Source organism: Echiichthys vipera, assembly GCF_963691815.1.
Source record: "Echiichthys vipera genome assembly, chromosome: 7".
Taxonomy (NCBI): domain Eukaryota; kingdom Metazoa; phylum Chordata; class Actinopteri; order Perciformes; family Trachinidae; genus Echiichthys; species Echiichthys vipera.
The window spans coordinates 9,776,023-9,801,475 of NC_139832.1; the positions used below are offsets into that span (position 1 = coordinate 9,776,023).

Consider the following 25,453-nt stretch of genomic DNA (forward strand, 5'->3'; position numbering starts at 1 on the left):
GACAGTGCTTCCTCACAAGTCTTCTGGGAGAGAGGGCGAGGGGATGGGGGAGAAGGGGGAGGGGGGTAGAGACGAAACCACATTCTTTCCAGAGGAAGGAGGTTTTCGGGGGCCTGGGTCAAAAGTCTTTAGTGTGACTGTGTTTCAGTCCATGAGAAATCTGCCTCTCACATGCCTCTCCCACCCTTACTCCCTCTGCCCTCACTGCATTGCTATCCCGACATCTTGACCAAATAGTCAGTGGATTGGTATGAGAGGACACTTCATCCTGCCTAAAAATGAAACTTGGATAAATAACTGTTGTCTTTACCAATTCGACAGGAATATTTCCTAATGAAGGGAGGAAGACTGCAATGTCACCAAGATGTACAACATGGATTTAACTTTTTTTAAATACAACAATCTGTATCCAAAAAGCATTGTGCCTCACTTCTGTAGTCTCCAGTTTCATAATCCATAATCACAGTCCCACTCCTATTCAACATTTGTCTTGTCCAGCCACACCTAACTTTTACAGCCTACGCCTCAGGACATGGCAGCCGGGTAAGTCCCATGGTTTTGGCAACACACTGATGAGTCCCCGTGGAGAGGGAGAGGCAGACAGTGATCTCAGTCGAGCTAGTCTTTAGTAGAGGATACAGTCAGTAGACTGAGCTGCTTCTTGATGCACAGAGAATAGATAAACAGCCTGATTTGCGCCATTGTGATTCCTGTCATACCAGAGGCTTTCAGCTCAATAAACAAAAGTGTTGGACTTGAGTCTCCCCTCTCCTTGTTGATTTCCTGCCTTGCTATGAACCGCGATGGCAGTACTTCTTAGCTTCTGTCACACCATAGGTCAAGGAAGACACCCATGTAATTTGGTTTTTAAGGGTCCAAGCAGAACTATAGTTTCTCTTCTGCATTATTATTTTATTCTCCTTAAGTATCTCCAAAGCAATGGTGCACTACACAACTGACTTGCATTATCTGCTCGAATGGACATTACTTTTTCATGGAGTACTTGGGGCAAATCACATCCAAATAGTTTTGATCATGTCAATTTCTGCTGGACTATATTCTGACACCTTGACTATTTTAAACTATCTGAGTTTTCTTTTTTTTTTTCAAATCAGGTCCAATATTATTCAAACTGCACGGCAAATCTGACAAGACCTAAAGAACAGTTATGACAGAACTGGTATTAAATGTTTGTCAGTGTGTTTAGGGCTGGGTCTTTTACCTGTCAGAACGTATCAACACGTGCTGTCGTAATCAAATCTGGCAGACATACGTGTGGCAACACAGTGGTGGTGATTCATCAATAGGTGGTGCTGCAACAAAACAAGGCCCTTCCTCAAAGGTACAATTCATCCTAACAATAAGTCTCATTGGTTTCGATTTAGTCTCAGATACGTTGTACTATGTAACTAGCATCTGCAGCTTCACTTCTTATTTGAGAGTCTGTTTTCATGACTCAAATATAAAAAACACAAAAAGCATATTTGACAGATAACACCTGTTTTAATATCTTAACATTAAACAACCAGAAACCACTAACAATAGCTGTCAATGCACTGAAAATGCTGCAAAAATATTCCTAAAACTTTATAAATACTGAGTACAATATATTATGAGCATATGAATGAAAATAAATACAATGTGAAGAGAGTTGCAAACAATATTTTTAAAACAATGCAAACCATATACAAAGTACTAAAAAATCTTTATAAATACTGACAGTGCAATATATTACGTGTAAATGAATTAAATAGTTTGTTTTCCCAATAAATAGTGTGATGAGAGAGAGTAAAAGCTATCATTCACAGGGGGGCATTGATAATGGGTTCTGGTCCAGGATCTCAGGACCAGGACTAGCCTGGTCACAGCCAGAATACTGGGCTTTACTTTTCTGAAGGCACAAAAAACAGGCAATTAATATAAATGCATTTATAAAATAAATACTTAAAGGAGATTTTCTCTTGTTACCATCAGCCCTCTGTATTTCCTGGCCAGGTCAACATTGGTGCGTTCAGGTTGGAAGGGGTATGACCACAAGATGGTGTTCCAGGAGAAGCCGTAAGTCTTCACTCCGCACAGTAAGTAACGCACCTCCTCACGACTGAAGTCTTTCCTTTTCCTTGTCTGTGAACAATAAAGAAGGCAGAAGAGGCAAAACTATGAGTAAAGGTTATACAGTCTGTCAGAGGGTCAGGAGAGTGTGGATCATGGGACATTAGACATCATTCAGTACAATACCTGTGACTCTTACAAACTAATGCCTTCTCCACTGATACATATGTAGGAATGTTACTAAAGCTCTACTTAGATTAAATCATGGGCTGAAGATGCCTGTGTGACTGTTAATGGAACATACTGGTGGTTTGCCACATTTCAGTCAATTATCAACACATTGCATGAATTACTCGCAGCCATTCTTCAAAGCACACCATGCAGTTTAAACTGATTTCCCAACCCTCCATTAGTTTCGACTTACTTCAGAACCCTATGAAAATCTATTTGAGAAAAACTAGTTGAGACTTGACATCTGATGTTGTGTCATTTCTATTTATGTCAAAGTTACGTTGTAATTGCATGGTACTGCAGTTGAAAGGACTATTTTGAAAGTCCTTGAGCTGGTGTTTTCAAGGATGCTCTGACATCTGTGTTTTAAGTCTGTGCTGCTGACTTTACGTTTTTTACCATTGCCAGTGATCATTTTCATTTTCTATATAAATATTTCCTCCTTTTATTCTTATACTCTAATGCACTACAGCATACAATCATAGCATGAACAAGCTGTTGAAAAACCTGGCTGGCCATATAAATGGCAGTACAGTCATTCGTATTGAAATATTCTTTTAAACTCTTACGATGGAATAGTGTTTTGTGCTAGTCCTCAGCTCATCATCAAGAGTGTGATCTCCACTATTACTTCCTCCTCTTCTCTCTGTAATTAAACATAAAACTCTTTGCATTTGTGTGTGTGTGACTGAGAGGATGCCAGGTTCTTGCAGTCTTTTTGAATAACTCATTCTGTTACTCAACAACACATCAACTGGCCCCAGACAGACAATGTTTCTCTTGCCCTACTCCTCCTAAGAGCAATATCACATCCCCAGTTATGACTAATACAGCTGCTGAAAAAACAACAATACAGGAGGAGAAGAATGACTGATGAAGGAAGATTAGGCAAGAGAATAGAAAAGGGGAAAATTAAGTTGGAATGAAGTATGATAGGAAAGAAGAGGAAGGTGTTAAACAGCTGAACTGGACAGAAACAGAATGAAAACATGAACGGTGCAGTGTAAGAAGAATATGTACTCAAACAAAGTGAGCATTGTGAAATGGATGAGAGGGTTAAATATACAGTAAATCTTGACAGCACATGCAGATTGCACTCCACAACAGTTTGTCTGTATCCATGTTGCAACACTACAGCAACTTAGGCAATAGAAAGTCTGACTTACAACTGAAAAAGGGGATTGATGAGAAATATAGCAACAAAATATAAGAAACAGTATATTGAATAATGCTTAAGGTACAAACATGCATAGTCATAATGTGGAACAGACTAAAATGTCTCTCCTTTCAACACCATGTCCATGGTTTAATACAAAAGCATCAGAGCACACACACACACACACACACCGACACACAGACACACAGACAGACAGACAGACAGACACACACACACACACACACACACACATTGTGTTATTCAGAGTGTGAAACAGCTTAATACAGTTGTGCGACTCTGAACCAGCTCCGGCCTGCACTGTGAGAACACTGGCTGCAGTTCAACATTCCTTCTGCTCTTTGGTTGTCTTCTGCCAGGAACACACTGCAGAGGACAGCTCCCACCACAGGCCCTCAATCATAACATTCACACACACTTAAAGCAATCTGCTGTAAATACCCATATCTGATAATACATGTCTACCTTCAGGAACCCGAGACCTTTTCGGGGGAATCAAGCCTTGATCTGAAAGGAAGAGTGATGAGCTCAGTGCTGTTGAATGTGACAAATATAAAGGACAACAATAAACAATATGCTGCTGTGATTATGTAACATACATACATACCGGTCTTGTTATAAGAGGTCTTCATTTTATCTCCTCTATACCGTGGAGTCAAAGAGATGCCTTTGATGGAAGAAGACACTTAAATTACACACCTACCTAATATTGTACATGTATTCTAGTTCAGTTCAGTGACCTACAGCTTAATCTAGTTTTTAAAAAATGTACTGTTCAATTGTTTGATCTAGATAGGCTCATTCCTCACAGTTCTTAAAGATGATCAGTGGTGTAAAGAGATATATGAAAATCTACTTCTTGCCAAATTCTTACCATTTTGCTTCTGCCAGTGGTGTTCTGGCAGGAAGCTCTTGCCTTTCTCTGCTCCTTTATGTATGGGAGTCAGGCAGACCTCTTTTACAGGGGAATAGAAATCAGACATTTTATATCAGTAGTCAAAGATAATAATGTCTGTTTCATGCTGGGGACATTAACGTAACAGTTATGAAGTAATGGACGAGAAAAACAAAAATGCGCTGAACCATAAAAACAGTTTGGAACAACAGCAACATGCATGAGGCATGTTTACTGTCTGAAAGGTTCTCTCACATTTAATTAACTCCAGACAACATCTGTATTAATTGGTAAAGTTCTTACATTTGTCTTGACTGAGGTATGCTCAATGATGATTTTCAGTGAGCTTCAACTCTGAGGGAAATATGTGTCCATTCCTATATTTAACTTTGATACAAAGTGCTTAATTTTGCACCACGTTGTGAACTTGCCATTTGACATAAAACAACTTTAAAACCAAGGCCATTGCAAGGTGAGTAAGACACTCTATCATCAAACAACTAGACTACATTTTTTATTAAATGTTTTGCAACACTGGAACTACACCTTTTGTCAAACTGTTGAATTTGATCATATTCAAAGCGTGGAATTTTGCCTACCACTCAGCACCACTTTTGCTTCCAAGCTTCTCTGGGGCTCTGCAGTTGAAACTCTCTCACTCTCAGAGGTTGGGTCTGCCGGCTCCACAGTGTCATCTTGGTACTCTCTCCTGAACAGAAGTTTGCAGTGCTGAGTCCTGAACTGCTCTGTGGCCTCCTTGAGAACCTTGTGCATGTCACAGCAGTGGTGGCAGGAGCTTAGGAGAGATGCGAAAGTGCGACTGGTCAACTCCTCAAAAGACAACACACAACCTAAAGGAAAGAAAGAACAGGGATGTGAGAACTTCATTTGTGAAAGCCCAGTGTTCACAGTATTCTAACTAAATGCTCCCTTAAAGTTTAGAAGTATAAATACAATGATGATTATTTGTGTCCAAGTGTCCAAAGTAAGCCTGAACATGTAAAGGACAAAGAAACACAAAGTGTGCATATTACACTGACAGAAACTACAAATAAAGGCGTACCCATAAACTATGCTTACTGATTCCTCAGTTACTATTTGATAAGACATGATGGAGAGCATTTCACTGAGAAGAGTCATCATGTACTCCTACCTGCACAGCGAATATGAGAAAGCGTCTGTTTCTCCACTGGGATATTCTCCACCTTACTCCTCTCACAGTCCTGCAACTCTTAACATAAAAAATATATGACATGTTAGAAACTGCACATCTACAAAACAAAACAGAAAACAAAATGGAAAGCGAAGAAATGAAAGTGTGTTAAAGGCATAAATCTGTGACTCTAACCTTCTGTGTCATTACATTTCATTTCTTTTGGTACACTGTGCCTCACTGGTGCTGGGTGCTTAAACAACCAACTAAACAAAAACAGGAGGAAAAAGTTGTTATGAAAGCTCAATCAGTTTTTCTCATTAAGTAAGTAAGTAATCAGAAACTGAGGAACTCTACTGACTTGTCTGCTGTTTGAGGCTCTTTGCCTCCCTCCAGTGATTGCAGATGGGAAGACATTAAAGCTCCAGTACCCTTGCACACTGAACACACATTCCCTCCACTGGTTTTAGCCTCCTCTTCCTGCATACTTAAATTGGAGCTCATGTGCTTCAGTTCACTATGATTCTTATTCTCGAACACCTTTCTGACATTTTGAATGTTGCCATCAACCGCTGCTTCTACACGCTTGAGAGTGCTGTTCGGTCTATATGCTTTGGGGATGGTTTTAATGCTCTCTTTATGCTGCAGAGGCAGAGATAACACTGGAGGCAGAGATGGTTGGCCTTTCCCTTTAGTTAATGTTAATGGCTCTGTGTCTTCCTGCTCATCCCCATCCTCCTAAAGACAGACAAAGGCACACATAAAGAGTCACCAAGCTACAGTCTGATTATACTGTGGCCATGTGTGAGAGTATATCTGACCTTTGCTTGTCTTTTTTCGAGTAGGTCAATCCTGCGCAGCAACTCTTTGGCGGAGCTCCTGAAGCCTTCCATGTTTGTTTCCACATTTTCATCCTCCTCCTGTCTCACTATCAGATCAGGCACCCCCAAGGACATAGCTTCACAGACAAAGATAAATAAGTCATTATGAGTGCTTCATATTCTACATTCAACCCACGTATTGCTCAATCACTTATTCTATTCATTAATTTGATTTATCTTTCACTCAAGATCACAGTGCTACACTGACATATGTAATTTAAACTTTCTGTCATATCTCTTTGAAATGCAAGAGAAGAAAGTTTCAATTTCAATTATTCTAAAATTCAAATTCACATTTTGCCATATAAGGGAAAAGTGATTTTCTTGTAATGGTGCAAATGAAGCACCTGAGTAAAAGTGCTAAATAACAATGTCACAGAGTGCCTTTATACCCACGGTGATGACTTACTGGCCTGTTTGCAGGTCTGCAATATGAATGTGGCCGTCTTCCTAACCTCCTCACTTGTATCCTCTGTGAGTAGGGTTATGATCAGGGGCAGGCCTCCACACTGCACCAACTGGGACTGGTGTTCCTCTACAGACAGGAAGAAACATGCCATTTTTTAAGACATGGATAGCATAAATACCCATAGCATACAACACAAGGACAACTGTTAAAGACAGTAGCAGTGGGTGCAATTCTCAAAAGAGTTTGAAATATAATGTTGAAAGAAACACAGTCCAACACTACCAGAAAATAATAAACAAAACCACAAAACACTACTATGTGCAGTCTTACCAGAGGCCTCCGTGCAGTGACCCAGGGTAAGTAAAACAGAAAGCCTGTCCTGAGGGTCCAGGTGTGGGCTAACCAGCAGGGAGATGAGGTAGGAAACCACGCCATACTGAGCCAGGCCTAAAGCCAGAGAAGCTACAAAGAATAGATAGTAAATGGAGGAGACACTGGTTGTTTAAGTGAACTGTTATGGTGTATGTGTGTATACATATATATATATATGTGTGTGTGTGTGTGTGTGTGTGAGAGTGATACACACAGTTTTCTGTGATGCAAGCTGACAGGGTCTTGGATATAGTGACAGAAAGCTGGCAAGACAACACGCTTGTATCTGCAGCAGAAGCTAGACGAACCAGTGCAAGAGAGAGAGTTTCCAGACCCCCTGAGGCAGAAAAACTCTCCTGAACACAAGCTGCAAAAACAAAGAAGAGATGAATGTTTAACGATCTGTTATTTTAGTGTAATTTTAGATGTTTTACATAAACATAAAAAAAATCCCAGTTTTAGCACAAGTCACTTTGCCCCTTTAACTTACAGTTGTTGGCCACAGTCAGTGCTATGAAGGAACATATGGGTTGAAAAATCTCAGTACGTGGCAAAGCACTCTGTTGAAGCCAGACTTTTATCATAGGAAAGGCTGCTACACAAATACGCTGACCCTCCTCTGGAAGACAAAAGACACATTTGGGAAAAAATTGTTTTTGCTCTTACTTTAGATATAAACTTAATATGGAATGCCATGGTTTTACTTGAAAGTAGAAGGACATCAACATTTTACATGCTAACTGCTCAGTGCTCAGTGAAATGCACAAATACAGGGATGGCATTACCATTCTGAGGGTTGTTGACACATCCACAGAGAGCACTGGAAACAGATGCCCAAAGTTGGAAGGTTTGAGTAGCATTAGCTGCTATCAAGGTAGCCTCTGAGGAGAGAGGATAAGTGGTCCTGCAAAAAAGTGGTTTACATTTTTCAGCATACCTATGTAAACTTGGTATGACTGATGCCTGGTGTTTAGAATTGCAAAGTACCTGAAGAGGTCCAGTAGAACATCCAGGCAACCAGTGACTTGGCTCAAAGTCTGTCCTGATTCTGCAGTAGCACACGGACGACAGTTATCAAAAGTACTGTACATTTTGTTCCAGATATATGTAATATTTTCATAGGTTTGAAAACCATTGTTAAGTGACAGAAAAACTTAAAATGGGACAACCAATCTTCCTGTATTTCTAACTCATTGTCAGTTGAGGAGCCTTGATCTTACTGTTGTTGGCTACCAATACAGACAGCAGATAGACAGACACTCTCTTCTGTGTAAGTGGGATGTCTTCTTTCATCAACCAACCAGCAAGGTCTGAAAATGTCTCCTTTCGGCACAGAGAATTCTTGCAATACACTGCCAGAAGGAAAACAAAAAATATGATATATGTACAATTATAAAAGTATAATTTGATTTACTCTTAAATGAAAATACTACATTACACCAACACATACATAGTAATCCACATACACAGTCTGAAGAATGTGTATTCTTCAAACATGATAGTACACATGTTTTATATGTATGTTGTATACTTATTGTATATGTATGTATGTAAAAATACACAGATGCCGTATCTCAATTCAGGGCCACTGCCTGTGATTCCCAAATTTTAAAACTGAATATGTCATGACAGCGTGACAAAGCTATCCTGTGTGCAGGTTTTAGTATCCCACAATCTACAGAAAAATGGAAAAGATTAAGATTAACATAGCACCCATGTTCCAAGTTTACAGTGATATTTACCATTTAGTCAGGGGTTTGGTGTTAAGGCCAACATCCTGACTGTAAACTGAGATTTTTACAAGTTGACAAGGACAAACTAAATTCATCCATAATTGTGGTCCCTATAAGGCTGGACTGTCTCATTTGGAGTGGACACGCACATTCATCTTAGGCTTTGACTGCTGCAAAGGACACAGCTTTTTGGACTGCATTCTTCACAAGATGTGCCCTGAATTGGGATTCAGCCATTATCACAAACACATGCCTACCATTGGCCTCTGCTAACGTGCCAAGCGTAAAGAGTGCAGTCTCCTTCACATCTGAACCAACAACACTGGATTTGGAGAGGTTATACACAAATGCCACACCTCCCATTTCTCTCAGCAGGTCCACATTATCCTCTGAAAAAGACAGACAGTGGAAAGGTATCATGGTAAGGTGTCATGGTAATATGTGATGGAGATGAACATGTTTATCATGTATTCATCACTGCAAGGGATGTTTAGTATGTGTAGGAGATAGAGGAAGGGACATACAGTAGTATATTTTGACATCAATGGTTCACTATTACCTCTCTTTTCACAGATTGAGTGAATGGTGAGAAGAGCTTGTTTCTGCAGATCGGGACATTTCATCTGAAACTTCAGGCACTCAAGCAGCAACCTGAGATCCGTCCTTATGGCTGAAAACAGAACGATGAAATAAATGTGATAATAATCTTAACCAGACAGACATAACATTCGTAAATGTATCTTACATTAGCTACGTAAAAAACAAACATGCACATCTGGTTTTGCCATCAATGTCACTTACTATTACGGCTGCTGCTGCCGGACCTTGAATTATCCATTTCACTCATTAAATCACTAATTGTTTTTTGAAGCCATTATAATCGGTTAAATGTCACCGAATTAACAGTATGGCTAACTTAATATTACAAGAATATCATCTCTTGTCAATCTAGCGGGTTTTTTTTGCTAACTGGAGAAATGCTATTTTCAGAAATCGCTAGCCAACGTTAGCTAGCCAAAAATAAACACGCAAGCTAATTTTTACTTTAGCTAAGACGCTTTTCTTAAGTTATTTTTTTTCTTCAAGCCAATGTCCAAATTTTACGGTAATAACTTCTCACTGGACACATAAGGTCGTCGTAAATTAAGCTGTTAATCTTTAACCATTTTAAGCTAATAGTTTCGTTGGTACATCACGTTACCGTAGTAACGAACAGTCTATGGGTGTGACGCATACAACCCCAAAGGCCAGGTTTGACCGTGGATTTGAGGGGTTAAAAAAAGAAAAAGAACATGATAAGAATTTAGAAAATAAAATAAAAAACACTATGATAATAATAAAAAAAAAATAATAATAATAATAACCGGACAAACTTGAAATATTATGCGGGTGTCAAATTACAATTTAGCAGAACTAAATCTGATATCGTTTTATTTGTCATGTAACGTTAGCCTTTAGCGTAGCTAAGTTACTCAGTTACCAGAGATGCAAACGAACCGTATCACGCTAACAAACTAAAACGTGCATGAAAAAAGAATAAAGCTAATTAAAACACAAAATATCGTCACAAAACTGTGAATTCTAAAACTATAATGTGACTTGCATGGTCCTTGTTTCTCTGGTACGGGCAAGATCTATCTAATCAAAGATCGTCTATTTTTATTTTTTATTTTAACTTAAAACAAAACACCAAGGGTCTTAGTCTTGCTCCGTAACTGAACAAACTTGAAATATCACGAGGGTATCTAATTATAATTTAGCAGAAATAAAGCTGAAACAAGGCAAGAGGTGTCTAAATCAAAGATCGTCTCTATAGATGCTCCTACAATCTTTCTACAATCATCGTAACCAGCGAGAACTACAAAGGTGCGTCACATGGCAACGTCAGACGTTGTTGTGGATATATGGTTATGATCATGTTAAGAGTCCGTCGGTCGATATCGATTCATTCGTAATTGTAAGTATAATCAATGACATGTTTATTCAGAGCACTTGATGTATCCTAAACGTACCAAATTAATCTGTGGTTCGTTTAGCGGAAGTATAGGTTTTACCATAACGTTGGTCGCTAATACGTTAAATGTTAGCGAAGCCAAACAGCTAGCAAGCTAACTCTACGTTAAGTTAACTTTTATAATGTTGTTAATTTAATGTTGTGCAGCTAGCTTTCACATATCAATGTTATAACGAGAGGCATGCTGCTTAACATTAGCGTTATAACGCCTTGTTTTTAACTCTCAGAACACGCAGCTAGCTTGCTATCTTTTTATTTTTTTTAATTTATTAACCTTTATTTATACAGGTAAATCATTGAGACCCAGGATCTCATTTGCAGGAAAGACCTGTTCAGGTAGGCAGCAGCAAAACACAAAGTTACAGGCTGACTGAACATACAGGAACACAAACAGTAAAATAATACAGTACAATCTGCAAAGGGCAAAGAACAAGTTAAGTACTGTCTCAACAGCCTTCCTACAAGCGGTTTTACGTTAGCACAACAAAAGTGCTGGTATAACCATAACCTAATTTCTTAACTTTTCCTATGACTTAGACATCGGGTGAATAAGGTGCATAACACCCAAAGAGCGTTGCATCATTAGAGATGTCGGGACGTGTGTGTGCCAGCATCCTTCAAAGAGCATCAAGCTACACATTGACAGTTTCCTCTACTGCCATATTCCAGGTTTGTACTGATTGACCTCTTGTTTAATTATTAGATTTTCTGTTTTTTTTTTTTGAAGGTATATCATATGTTGTCATCACTCTTTTTTCCTTTGCTGTTGTTCATTCAGTAAACCCACTGTGTATCATTTCCCTCTTCTCAGCCTCGTCCCGTCCACTTCTCATCCTGGGGTACCTTCAGATTGTGCTCCACTATTGAGGAGAATTTGTCTCAAAGTGAGCGGCACTACTCAACTCATCAAGACATAGACTTCCAGCTCAGCCAGGTCCAAATCGACAGTATTCTGCGATCTAATGAGCAGGTAATAGATGCCTTAGTGTCTCTGAAACTGACACTATCTAATGAGACATGTAGAATATGAAAACACTGTAGTTGACATGTTTCTGAGGTCGTTGTTGGGTGAAAAGACTATTTTTTCTTTCCATACAAATAAGATATATCAGTATGAATACCTTTGCAGTTATAATTAACCCTGCACATCTGTGTATATATACATCTGTTTCTCAGACTGTGAGTGTGCCAGAGTTCGATGGCAGGGGACTCTGTGCTGTGAGAAAGTTTGACAGCAGCCAGCTGGCTTCTAACACACCTAATGAGGACCGCCGCAGTGCAGCCACCTGCTTACAGGTAAGCATTTTCATCCCTCTGTCACTTATCCGATCCATCTCCCTACTTTTATCTCCCTTCATGTGAAATGTAATGGAGTTTTCTCTCTCTTCTCCAGTCAAAGGGCATGCTTTTTGGAGTGTTTGACGGCCATGGAGGTTGGGCATGTGCCCAGGCTGTCAGTGAGCGTCTGCTGTACTACACTGCAGTTGCAATGATGTCAAAGAAGAGCCTGGAGGAGCTTGAGAAATGCATGGAGCATGGCACAGCTGTTCCTCCCATATTGCAGTGGTACAAACACCATACAGACTTTAACTATCGTGAATCTGCTTCCCTCTACATCGACCACCTCAGAGTCTTCTGGCAAGAGTTACTGGACTGTGAGGAGCATGGTGAAGGCATGAGGTAGATACAAAGACATGTACATTTCAAGCAAACATTTATGGGTGTATTGGGATTTTCATTTTTTTGTTGGAGGTCAAACACCACACAAGTAGAGATTAACAGCTAACAAAGCTTTTGGTCACTTTATATTATAATGATGCTTACACTATATACAGTAGATCCACATTTTATCCAAATATACTGTAATTGTATGTGCCGAGGCAGATATTAATCCTCCTTTTTCTTTTATGTCTCTACCTTTTCTAGTCCTCTAGATGCCCTGGACCGTTCGTTTAAACGGCTCGACGCTGACATCTCCTTGGAGGCACAAGTCCCTCTTTCCAATGACCTTATGAAAAGCACAGCCATCCAGGTACAAACACAAACCTTTCTTTGCTGCTCCAGTGTAGTCAAGACCAGGCAATGCTGATACACATGCACCATCATCTGTCCAGGTAGCATTTGCAGGTTGCACTGCCTTAGTTGCTCATGTTGGCACCGACGGGATCCACGTGGCGAATTCCGGTGACTGCCGAGCAGTATTGGGGGTGCTGGAGAAGGACGGTTCATGGAGCGCTTTGCCCCTTTCTCAGGACCACAACTCACAGAACCAGGCTGAGGTTGAGCGGATCAAGGCCCAGCACCCGCGCTCAGAGAATGACACAGTGATCACAGATGAAAGATTGCTCGGGGTGAGACTCCTTCATGGTCGAACACTTAACAGGCACTGCACAATGAGTTGACTGCTTAATTTAAAAAGAAGTCACTGATCCTGAACTTTTATTGTGCTACCAGGTTCTGATGCCCCTGCGTGCGTTTGGTGATGTAAGATTCAAGTGGAGCCATGAGTTGCAGCAGAGTATTTTAGCCAGCCTGGAATCTGGAGTGGACCTGGACTCTCTCAACCTGTACCAGTACACTCCACCTAACTACCTAAGTCCGCCCTATCTGGATGTGGCACCTGACATAACCTATCACAAGCTGAGACCTCAGGATCGCTTCTTGATCCTGGGCACTGACGGGCTGTGGGATGAACTGGGGAACGAGGAGGCTGTACGACTTGTCGGAGAGCACCTGAGTGGGATTCACTTGCAGGTTTGTGTGGACTGAAAGTGACATTGATTTGCTATCCCACACAAAAATGACCTTAAACCTTGCAGTTTTTTTCTTAGGTTTTCATCCTGCAAACTCACCTGGTAAAAATGGTGACTTACTGTTTTTTTACTTCTCCCCCAGGCCCCAGTTTCTCCCTCTGAGCGACAGATGAAATTGGGTCAGATGCATGAACTCTTGATGAAACGCCGGGCCCGTGCCTCCCCTGCTTTGGACACCAACGCAGCTACACACCTTATCAGACATGCTCTTGGCACTGGGGAGTATGGACAATTGTGCCAGGAGAGACTGGCCTCCATGCTCGCTTTGCCAGACGACCTAGCTAGAATGTATCGAGACGATATCACAGTGTCTGTGGTGTATCTGAACTCAGATCTGGCCAGACCTCAACACAGCTAACAGAAGGGTTTTTACAATTCTGGACAGAGATTTAAAGGAGCTTTACTCTAAATACTGAGAAAAAAGTGGACTGGGATTGCCTCCACATGGCTCTCACAGGCCGTTCCCCAATATGTGAGATACCGACACATGCGGCCTAACCGGCTATCAAAACAAACAGAGAGATTTAGATTACCACACACACACACAGGAAGTCTCTGCTCAGGACGCCATTACGCCACTATTTCACTACATAGTAAATATTAATTCTCTGAATGTTGAGTACAGTTCCTTTAAAAAACAAATCATTACATTCAACTTTGTTCATCTCGTTGTCAACATTTCCATCAGGCTGTCATTTCTTGGATGTTTTGTGGCAAAAGGATCATCATTGTAGCCAATATTTTTAATTTGAACGGCAGTTTTTAGTGTTTTATTATGTACACAAGTACAAGCAAAGAACCTCCGTTCCTTTGACTTAACATAGGTCACAATTGTAGCATTTTTCAGGTCAGAATGCAGATTTTGTGTTTTTGATTCTTCAGAAAAGTAGCTGCACAAATTAACATTCTGGGATAGGGGAATAAACGTTCCACTTGTCTGTATTTCTTTAAACCAATCACAATTGTCTTGGGCGGTGCTAAGTGACAGTGTCTTTGCAAAAAAGATAGCGGATGCCGGCTGAAGAAGGCAGGCTTTATCCCAACAGTCTACATCTGGTGAATCAGACTAAGATGGTATAGAATAATGCGTACACTCCCTTTGTTGCCTGTGTGAATTGTTTTGTTTCTATTTTTCTTGCACAGTTTGCTTTAGACAATCCATCTGTGACATTTGTTTTCTGTTGACTTGGCTGTTTACCTACGTGTAAGCTGTGAAGTTTAGTTTTAGTGTTGTGTAAATGTACTGCCTTCACCGTGGATATTAGATGCATTTAGGTTAACACGCCACTCAAAGGCGCAGATGCTCACTGTTCAACTACTGAGACATTTTAATTTGCTGCTCGTGTATTGTAATCACAGACATATGTGGATTGAGAAGTTAATTACATTGAGGCAGACTTCCAGAGAGAGTTGGACATACAAAGATGTGTGGAAAGAACTGAGTTTTCAAAATAAAACTGCTAATATATTAGTGCTGAGTGTCATGGGAGCCAATCTCACTGCCTAGTGTTATGTAAACACAGCTACTCTCAGAAAAAGGTGCATCACTACACTGGCCTGCATAAACACACCTGCATGTTTAACAGTGCCTGAGGTCACCTCCAAAATCAAACAATTACTCATTTAGCATCGTACAGCACAGCATGATTATTGTAGCCACAGGCTGCTAATGGAACAAATACCGTCCGTACTGAGTGTGGAAGATGATACATGAATCGTACTGACTGAGGAACTCTGAAGGTGGATTAGTAAATGCCACAAACTTGGCAGGCCGCCATTGGAACAAAGCAGCAGACCCAGTCGAGTGACGCCGGAGGAAAGATCTGTTGGGTTTCTACACAGACATGACAGGGAACAGAAGGACTTTGAGGGTGCTCTTTTTGTTGTGTCAAGTCCAGGTGAGTGTTAAAAAACTTGGAGTCATTTGTTTCCTTCAGTCAACAGTTCTTGTGGCACAGCAACTTTTACTCCTGCAGCCGGAAAACTTTCTTTATTGCTAAGCCCATCAGTATATCATTTTCTATTTAAGTTGATTTATAGTTTGTCACTAGATATATATATATATCTATATATACTTTCATTTATTGTTTCAAATATTCACTCCAGACAGCTAATTTTCTCTTTTGAAAAAAAAACAATATATAATGTTTATATTGAATTGTTCTGTTTTTGGAACGTGTAATATAACGTTAATGATTATTTAATACTCATATGAACAGTAACATCTTTCTACAGCCATACATATATCATTATAGTGTGTGTATAATGTATATATTCTGTATACTGTATATACTATACAGTATTTTTTATTTTTTTTATAATTATGTGACAGTATATGTTTATTCATTTGAATGTTTGCTCTTCAGTGTTTGGTCGTTCTGGCTGCAGCAGGAAAGCCATGCTGCTTGAACAACAAAAACAACAGCTTGAATAATAAAATCCCAGGAAGCACAAATCTAGAGGTACATTTAGATCTCGAGGTAATCTGCTGATTATGAACTTTGTTTATTTATTATATTGCAATTCTGCATGTGACTTGACCCAATGAGTTCTGATTCAAACAGAACAACCCTGACGTGGACCTCACGCAGCTCCCCACCATTGAGTTTACGCGCTTGTCTGGCACTTTGAAACGGATCAAGAGGGAGTGGGTTATTCCAGCTATTAACTTTCCAGAAAATGACCGGGGTCCGTATCCCAAATTCATGGTGAAGGTAACTAAAGTATCAAACCGAATTGATTTGAATGCATTTTCACAAAATGTATTTGCTACAGTTTTTTACTATATTCACACTTGTGCTTTAGATCAAGTCAAACAATGAAGAAAAGGTGGCAATAACTTACAGAATCACTGGACCGGGGGCCGATCAGCCCCCTGAGGGTGTTTTTACTGTTGATCGGCGATCTGGGGTTCTGTATGTGACCCAGCCACTGGACAGGGAGAACACAGCCAAATACAACGTGAGCTTTTTATTGCAGAATTTCACATTTTTCCGTTTAATCTCATCATTTTTTTCTTTATACTTGCATGTACAGTTTACTGCTCTTAGAATATGCATGGTTTGTGTTACAGCTGTGGGCCCATGCACTAAATGAGGGCATTAAAGCTGAGGAGCCCATGGAGCTTATTATCAATGTTGTTGACCAGAATGACAACGCTCCACAATTCACTCAGAACCCTTTCTATGGCAGAGTGAGCGAAAACGCTGACACCGGTGAGAGAAGGATTCAGCAAACTTTACTTACTAAAAATGAATTTCAAGTCCTAATAGTCACTATTGTATTGCTACCTTCAACAGGTGACTCCGTCGTAAAGATAACAGCAGTGGATAAAGACGACCCACAGACAAACAATGCTATAATATGGTATAGGATAAAGGCTCAGATGCCCACAGAGGACATGTTCGCCATAAACCCAGTGAGCGGAATGATCAGTGTGATGGCAGGTGGACTGGACAGAGAGGTAATATAATAACTACTCTTCTCTTTCCAAGACTTTCTCATTCCTTGCTTTCATTGTAACTCACTTTCCTGTGTCAGACTCACCCAGAGTACAAGTTGATCATTGAAGCTGCTGACATGGAGGGAGATGGGCTAACAACCACCTGCACTGTCACCATTAGTGTTACTGACAGCAACGATAATGCGCCACAGTTCACCGTGACATCTGTGAGTTTGAAATGCCCAAACTCTTCATTATGAAATATGTTTAAGTGTAAGTGCATTTAGTACAGTTTCATGCTTTCTCCCAGATAAACACATCAGTCCCTGAGAATGAGGTTGGACTGGAGGTAATAAGACTAAAGGTCACTGACAAGGATGAGTTAGGATCTCCAAATGCCAACACCAAATACTCAATAATCAAAGGCGACAAAGGGGGAGACTTCAACATCACCACTGGCTCCAGTAAAATGGAGGGAATCCTCAAAGTAGCCAAGGTTGGGAATCAGCTAGTCCATTCTTTTGATAATCATCATATTATTAAAAGTCTTGTTTTATTCAACACTCGTCATTCTTTCCTTGCTCTCCATCACTTCCAAGGAGCTGGATTTTGAGAGCATCCCCGTCTTTACTCTGCTTGTGGTGGTGACAAATGAGGAGCCGTTTTCTGGAGGGGTGTCAACCTCAACAGCCACAGTCACTGTAACAGTCGTAGACAAGAACGAGCCTCCTGTTTTCAGTCCATCAGAGATCCATGTGATCCTCTCAGAAGATGCGGAAATAGACAGTAATGTGGCCTACGTCAGTGCGAATGACCCAGACACAGTCAGGAAACAGAGCGTTGGGTAATAACAACACAACACATATACTGTTAACATGTGGCCGCAGTATGTATTTGTTTATATGTATGAGCACTAATGTGTTTCTTGCTTTTTTTCCCCCAGATACAAACTACATAATGACACTGCCAGATGGCTGAGTATTGATCAAGACTCAGGATCAGTCAAAGTTAGAAGCGACATGGACAGAGAGTCTCACCATGTCAAAGGCAGCAAATACACTGTCCTAGTTTTGGCTTTTGACAATGGTAAAAATATACTTTTGGTCTTACCTAGCAACACCGTCACAACCTTCATTCCTGTTTTCCTAAAAAAATAACCCTTCACTCTTCATTCTTCTAGATACTGTCCCGGCTACAGGGACAGGTACTCTGGTTGTGCATTTATTAGATGTGAATGACCATAGTCCTGTGATCAAGCAGAGAAAGGCCAGTCTATGCAATAGAGACCCTTCACCTGCCCTGCTGGATATAGTGGACCTAGATGGACCTGGTCATGCTGGACCATTTACTGTGGAGCTTCAAGGAGAGCACAGGATCAACTGGACTATTAGTACCAATTCTACAAGTAGGAGAGCTCATTAACAGTATACACAGTGAAAATTGTCTATTCTTGCAAAGTTGCAACGTTTTAATCACATGCAATTTCACTTGAAAGTATATAACAGTGATGTGCTTGAGGGAGTACAACTCTCTGTACATAAACATGTATTTACTCAAACCAAGCTCTCCTCAATGTCACCTTGCAGGCAGTGTGGCGGCCCTGGCCCCCAAACGGGAGTTGTCGCCTGGGGACTATTACGTGCTGATGCGTATCTATGATGTCGACATGATGTACCTAGACAGCACACTGGAAGTGGAAGTGTGCCAATGTCAAGGGGCTGTCTCTACCTGCTTCATCCCACATTCTGCCCCTCGTCTGCACATTTCTTCTCTCACAACCTCAGTTCTGGGAGTCATTTTTGGTCTTCTGCGTATGTAGAAGGTTTTTTTTATTGATCCAATGTCCTACGTTTGATTTGGTTCAATTGTTGTGTCTTTAGTTGCTCAGATTCTTCTGTTGACCACAGTGCTCCTGTTGCTGCTGTTGCTGTTGCTGAGAAGGAGGAGGAGATCAGAGAAGGATGCCCCTCTCCTGGAAGACATACCCAGAGACCACATCTACTGCTACAATGAGGAGGGAGGAGGTGAAGAGGACCGGGTAGGAACGGGAGGTTTGAATGCATCTGTGCGGGAAATTGATGATAAGCAGAGGTGGAAAGCTCACTGAGGGCAACTTGTAGGTGGACTAACAGGAAAAAAACATATTATTAAGGCAACATGAGGCAGATAAGTCAGAGGCAGGAGAGGGTAAATCAGGTGAAATCGTGCATCACACTGCAGACTGCGATATAGATTACATTATAATACCCCTTCCTGTGAAAGCCAGAAACAAATTGTTCTCGAGGTCGCTCCATATTTTTATGTCAGAATTGTTGCAGTGGGATATCAGCAAATGATTTAAGGTCTGTTTCCTGATTTATTTCTTTAGGAGTATGACCTGAGCCAGCTCCACAGAGGGCTTGATAATCGTCCTGAAGTCTTCTGCACTGATGTGTTTCCTACTGCCCAGACCCGCCCTCACTACCGCCTGCAGTTCCAAGCCAATGACGAGATTGTCAAATTCATTGACGATGTGGGTGATGTTGAATTTTACACAAGAATATGTTTTTTTGTATGCTTGTGACTGCTATAACTCAGTATGTCATATGTTTCCTTGGTTTTCCCTTCAGAACCTGCGTGCTGCAGACAGTGACCCCATAGCTCCTCCTTATGACTCTCTTTTGGTGTTTGACCATGAGGGTGTTGGCTCAGACGCGGGTTCGCTCAGTTCAATCACCTCCTCAGACTCGGATGGGGACCAGGACTTTCAGAGCTTGAACCTCTGGGGACCACGTTTCAGCAGGTTGGCTGACCTGTACACAGGCAGGATAGATGAGGACGAGGACGACACAGAAACACTGCCAGGGAAAACAGAATGGGTCTGACATGCCGCTATGTATTTATAGATCTGCTACATTTGTATCCAAGGTCGGAATCCTGAGATGATAAAGTAGCTGCTGCATTTAAATGATTTGACTAATAATCACCACTTTGAAATCATTTCTTTATCATATAAAGTGCTGGATAAGACAATCATTTTCGTCACTCAGACTAAAATCAATCAGATATTTAAATATGCCCGAGGAGCACAGGCTACAGGAGTCAATATCATGTTTTTTTTTTTTATTTGTTCTGTATTTTGTATTTACTTTTTATCCTTATTTCATCCTTTGTTCTTAATGTGATTGACCTTGTTTTTAAGTTTAAGTTAAAACTGTGCTTAACAAATAAAGTTTGTTATTGTTTTATTTTTGAACATTGTTGGTCATTTTATATAATTGAATTGCTATTTGAATTAAAGGGTTAATCTGCAGAATATAATGACAAGTGATTTCAGATATCAACATCATAGTAACACTGCCAGGTGGCTGAGTAATTGATAAAGACACAGAATCAGTCAAGGTTAAAAAGAAGCATGGACAGAGAATCACACTATCACACTTTTATTTTGGTCTAATCGACATCACACCTTCTTTTTTTTTATACCTTTTTTGAACCTGGACTCAACAATAAGACCTGCTTTCTTGGCTCAGAGGCGGTCCTCAGAGTACTGAATGACCTCTTTCTGCAGCATTCTGTGGATTCCCCCAGCCCGGGTTGTGCTCTGAAGTTTCTTGGCTTGTTTATTGGACTCTGTGGATAAACAATGGCATTAATAAACTAAATAATATTAAATAATAGGCATGTCCCGAACCTACTGAACATAAAATGTTCCACAAATGATTGTCTCCATGATGTCATAACATTGATACACTCATTTTATGCTGATTCTGATGCTGATTGCATAAACAAATGTTAACATTGTTTATTCTGATAATAATGAGGAACAGCTTCAGACACTGGAATTCTGAGTAATGCCTTATTCAAAGCTGCTTTAAATTATTGTGGACAATATTTGACATGATGGAGTTGGTTACTGTCACATGAATCCATGTCAGCATGTGTGAAGTCATTTAAAAAAAAAGGAACCTAGAATGATGAAGTGATACCATAATATTTTTTAAAAAGCATGACTTGGTGTGTTGGCTGCTGTCCAGCTGATTTGACTCATATCTCTACTTATGGAGGACATGGTGAGAAATCAGAATCGCCTCACAGCACGAGGGTTGCTAGTTCGAGTCCGGGCTGGAGCCCTTCTGTGTGGAGTTTGCATGTTCTCCCCGTGTCCGTGTGGGTTCTCTCTGGGTTCTCCGGCTTCCTCCCACAGTTCAAAGACTTGCATGTGTTAGGTTAATCGATTACTCTAAATTGCCGGTAGGTGTGAATGTGAGTGTGAATGGCTGTTTGTCTCTAGGTGCCCAATAGACTGGCATCCTGTCCAGGTTATACCCCGCCTCACACCCAATGTCAGCTGGGATCAGCACCTGCCCCCCGCAACCTTGTCTGGGACAAGCAGTTGAAGATGGATGGATGGCTGTATGTTCAGAAATCCTAATTCCTTAAAAAATAAGACTTTCCAAAGATCCCATGTTTTTTTGACATACTTTTATATGATGTCTTATCCATAATGTTTAGCCTCATAACCTTATAGTGTTTTTTAAAAAAAAAAAACATTACTGTTGTCCCCATATTTTCTGTTAAAAAGAGTGTGTTTAAGTTTTGTTTTACATTTGTTTGTTAGGTTTGTCTCTAAAATGAAACCACTCCTCTGGTGTCACAGTAACCTTTGCCTACAAGCTGATAAGCTTTTTAGTCATCATCAATGATCTCCCTATATCACTCCCTCAAGAGTGGACTTCAACCATCCATTATGATCCAACTCAAGTGAACTTTGACCCTGTGGTTCTGCTACACTACACACTACACTGAGGAATAACGGCAGCAGCAGTGAGACAACGATCTGTTTAAATGTTTCTTATTTCAACTAGATGACATTTTCTCTTGATATGAGAGCCTGTGGATAAATGGGCGAAAGCGCTGCAACATTTAGGAAAGGTAAGCGCTTCACAATCAAGTGTGAAATCGGAATCAAAGGTGTGAGTGTTTGATTCTTTTTCAACATCTATTTCGTTTTACTACTTAAGTGCATTTATTTCCTCCGCAACAGATGACGCAGAACATGTTCCAGGAGGGGCTGTACCAGGTGTTTTTTAAGGAGACACCTTCAACACGCCCACTGACCCAGGTTACCAATCATGGGGAGCTAATCAATGGCAGGATTCATCGTTGGTTTGGGACTGTGGTTAACACCAGACTTTTAGTCACTGGGGTGAGGCGCTACTTTCTCATGTTGGTTAACATGGGTTTTTAAGCTATTAAACTGTCTTCATGCCATGTGTTTCCCTTCAGGTGGTACAGATCCTCAGTGCCTTAACTTGCATACTAGCCACAGTCACCCATGCATGTGTGAGCTACAGCTGCTCTGTCTCTATGACAACCCCAGTGTGGTCAAGCCTATTTGTGAGTCCACATCTGCTTCAACTGATATGCACTTTAGTCAGAGAGTGAGTTAAATACTGTGTGATAACTGTTTGTGTTGTTATAGTATGTGGCTGCTGGGTGTTTGGCAATGGAGGTTCAGAGGAAAGCTAATAAATTAAAGGTAAATACTTTGTGTAATCATTTCAAATGTGATTTTTTTCCTCTTATGTCAACAGCTGTCTCACTTAATTTTGCATTAATCGTATACAGGTCATCACCCTGATTGGTCTGAACATCTTTAGTCTACTGTTTGGCTTTTCTGCTCTGCTGGCTAACAGCCTCAGGTCTACGCATCCTGTTGCACTCAACACAATCCAACAGGTAATTCTGTGATTTATTTAAAACCATGGAGTCTGTGTAAATATCATTCTGTTTCCTTGTTTTTACTGTAAAAGAAAGAGAGAGAAAAGAGATATATCTACCAATAACCATGCACCGTACATTTCCAACCATTATGAAAACCTTGTTTCAACTTCTACTTTTATTTACTAATTATGTCGAAATAAATGCTTTCTGTCCACCTTACTCCCTCTTCATCCTTCTCCCTAGCGTGTTGGCTCGTATATTGCAAGGGGGAGCTCCATAGCATTTACTGTACAGTGTTTTCTGGCATCAGTCTACATACTTTTCCTGTCGTTGAGAGGCCTGCGTCGCTACAGTCCACCCCTCACTCAGGCCTACAGCCGCCTCTCACAGGTAAATACAGTTGGATAGGACAAGAGATTGTCTTTTAACTTGGGCTCTTTGGTCATTTCCAGTTCGATGGAATACCTTTTCCCAGGAATACAGCTTAACTCCGTCATCTGATTTTTGCGTGATGATGACAGATGATGAAATGTTTTGTGGAAAGTTGCTCTCTAAGTACATTTCCAGTGAGATTCAGTCCAGATTATCATAAAATTGTTGGATTTAATGGGGGCTGAATATTTGTTTTTGGCTCATCAGGATCCAGATGAAACAAACGGGCCTCTACTGGAACAAGTGGAATTCAATTTGTGAAACTCAACGACGTCGAAAGACACACTCCAGCTTACACAGAGTTGTCATTAGCCCACTTACTTGGTATGAACGGTTTGTACAATCCTGATTGAGGAAATTGTTTTAGATATTGTGAAATCACATCATGCCACTTGACCTGATGCCTCAGTATCACTTCTCCTTTGGGGAAACTTAAAATTGACTTTCCCGAACAAAGTACAACAGCAAAGTTTAAAACCTAAAAAAAAGTCATATAACACACAGCAATAACGTATTCAATTAAATATATGTATGTTGTCACAGCTGCGTGATCTCATTATCGTACATTGTTAAAACTGATTATCCAGTGTTCCTCATTTCCACAGATGCTGCTCTGTGGTCAACAGTAGAGGGCAGCATTGCCACTGATTTGTCATGTTGCACAGTCTAATCCACAAATCAACTCCCTGTGTTTAGTCTAACAATGTGTGATGGATTGTTTCACAGAAGTTGCCAAATATGAAAGTCAGCGAGTTGTGTGCTGACTGCATACAGAAGACTATAGTTGTCAGGGCAATGACATGTATTGAAGAGAAGATGACTGAACATTAAGTGGAAATGATTTTATCCCCAAGACTTCAACCACAGATGGGCTTTCTGAAGGGAATTCATTGTTTTAATCTAACGGTCCTTGAGTGTAAATAAATGTTCTATTTTAGTAAACTTGGATTCGATCTCTTCAATTATCTGACTGATCCTAATTTCCACATCCACATCCACCTTTACCTTAACACCACCCTAAACCTAACCCAGTCTCAGCACCTAAGACTTCCTCTTAATGAAAATATGAAAATGGTGCAAAAATGTCCTCACTTTAATGGTCTCAAACACACACACACACACACACACACACACACACACACTGGACCTCACGAAGACATATGTCCAAGAGTTCATAGAGTACAGATGCAGTGAAGGGTGTGGTGTGCTTGAGTTTTTAAATGATGGAGGATTTCATTAAGGATATAAAGCAAGGTCATACACCACTCCTATAGTGAGCGCGTACAACCACACACACACACACACACATACACACACACACACACACATAGTGAAAAAAATCACAGAGGAGCTAGTTTCTCACGGCATGTCTGGCTAACAGCTTCCAGCTGTTGCCTGGTTGGGAGAGCTGCTATGGGAACACACCGAGTACAAAGAGAAACATGGGATTCATTAGTAAATGGACACAGAAGGAGAATCAAAGAATGCAGGATGACAAGGTTGGTTGTCCACCGAACACCAGTTCCTCTGGTAGAAAACACTTTTCTATGTGGTGATGTATCAAAACTACTGTTTGTGTTTTTGTAGTGTGTGTAGCTGGTGTTTCATAATATTAGTGCGTTTAGTTGTTCTAACCATTTGTTCAAATGTCCGCATCTCTTGCCAGTACACTTGAACGATTCCATGATGCATTTACACACACACACACACACACACACACATAAACACACACACACACACACACACAGATTGTTCAGTGGGATCAGAGGCAGCAGCCAACCATGTGACAGTTTGTGGGCCGCAAGTCAAAAGCGACGAAATGTGTGAAATAAAGCCTGCTCAGGACACATGTGTGCAGCTGCTTAATCTTGTGGTGGTGAGTAATATCTTTTATCTCTGGAGTTTATCTTTCTTTCCTCTCCACAGGAAATCCTTTTTCTCTTTCTCTTGGAGGCCAGAGAGGGAAGTGACTGAGGCCTGGATGTGATGACAAGAGAGTGAGTGTGTCCGGAAGACAGGAAGTGGTGACTACATGAGGGGATCCCCTTTGATAAGTCTGTCTGATGCTCTGACCTTTTGTGTAGAATGGATTTGATCTGAGCCACCTGGGAGTGAGTGAATGACTTCATAACTAAAAAATGGAAGA

General features: G+C 40.6%; 4 protein-coding genes across 4 annotated transcripts; 3 read left to right on the top strand and 1 right to left on the bottom strand.

The window, feature by feature from the left end:
- Window positions 1-1,798: 1,798 nt before the first annotated feature.
- On the bottom strand, window positions 1,799-9,738 carry terb1 (telomere repeat binding bouquet formation protein 1; the record flags this gene model as incomplete). The annotated part of the gene is made up of 17 exons (XM_083916412.1): window positions 1,799-1,891; window positions 1,969-2,124; window positions 4,962-5,203; window positions 5,506-5,583; window positions 5,701-5,771; window positions 5,867-6,243; window positions 6,327-6,463; window positions 6,796-6,921; window positions 7,126-7,257; window positions 7,382-7,534; window positions 7,658-7,786; window positions 7,953-8,071; window positions 8,155-8,215; window positions 8,388-8,519; window positions 9,158-9,289; window positions 9,460-9,570; window positions 9,702-9,738. 17 exons carry the CDS (start codon window positions 9,736-9,738, stop codon window positions 1,799-1,801), a joined length of 2,286 nt encoding a protein of 761 aa, XP_083772538.1.
- A 1,068-nt stretch (window positions 9,739-10,806) lies between these two features.
- pdp2 (putative pyruvate dehydrogenase phosphatase isoenzyme 2) lies at window positions 10,807-15,198 on the top strand. Its single transcript, XM_083917131.1, has 10 exons — window positions 10,807-10,857; window positions 11,203-11,250; window positions 11,452-11,583; window positions 11,726-11,884; window positions 12,091-12,210; window positions 12,308-12,594; window positions 12,841-12,946; window positions 13,029-13,265; window positions 13,369-13,668; window positions 13,810-15,198. The coding sequence occupies exons 3-10, from the start codon at window positions 11,503-11,505 to the stop codon at window positions 14,083-14,085; spliced, it is 1,566 nt and encodes a 521-aa protein (XP_083773257.1). The 5' UTR covers window positions 10,807-10,857; window positions 11,203-11,250; window positions 11,452-11,502; the 3' UTR covers window positions 14,086-15,198.
- A 314-nt stretch (window positions 15,199-15,512) lies between these two features.
- Window positions 15,513-20,033, top strand: LOC310949770 (B-cadherin; the record flags this gene model as incomplete). The annotated part of the gene is made up of 15 exons (XM_083917319.1): window positions 15,513-15,625; window positions 16,094-16,189; window positions 16,292-16,441; window positions 16,533-16,688; window positions 16,801-16,942; window positions 17,027-17,190; window positions 17,268-17,396; window positions 17,480-17,665; window positions 17,769-18,013; window positions 18,113-18,255; window positions 18,350-18,574; window positions 18,756-18,980; window positions 19,077-19,207; window positions 19,538-19,681; window positions 19,779-20,033. The coding sequence occupies exons 1-15, from the start codon at window positions 15,572-15,574 to the stop codon at window positions 20,031-20,033; spliced, it is 2,445 nt and encodes an 814-aa protein (XP_083773445.1). The 5' UTR covers window positions 15,513-15,571.
- A 2,162-nt stretch (window positions 20,034-22,195) lies between these two features.
- tmem253 (transmembrane protein 253) lies at window positions 22,196-23,936 on the top strand (the record flags this gene model as incomplete). The annotated part of the gene is made up of 6 exons (XM_083916413.1): window positions 22,196-22,357; window positions 22,438-22,548; window positions 22,634-22,690; window positions 22,780-22,890; window positions 23,119-23,265; window positions 23,913-23,936. 6 exons carry the CDS (start codon window positions 22,196-22,198, stop codon window positions 23,934-23,936), a joined length of 612 nt encoding a protein of 203 aa, XP_083772539.1.
- Window positions 23,937-25,453: the final 1,517 nt, after the last annotated feature.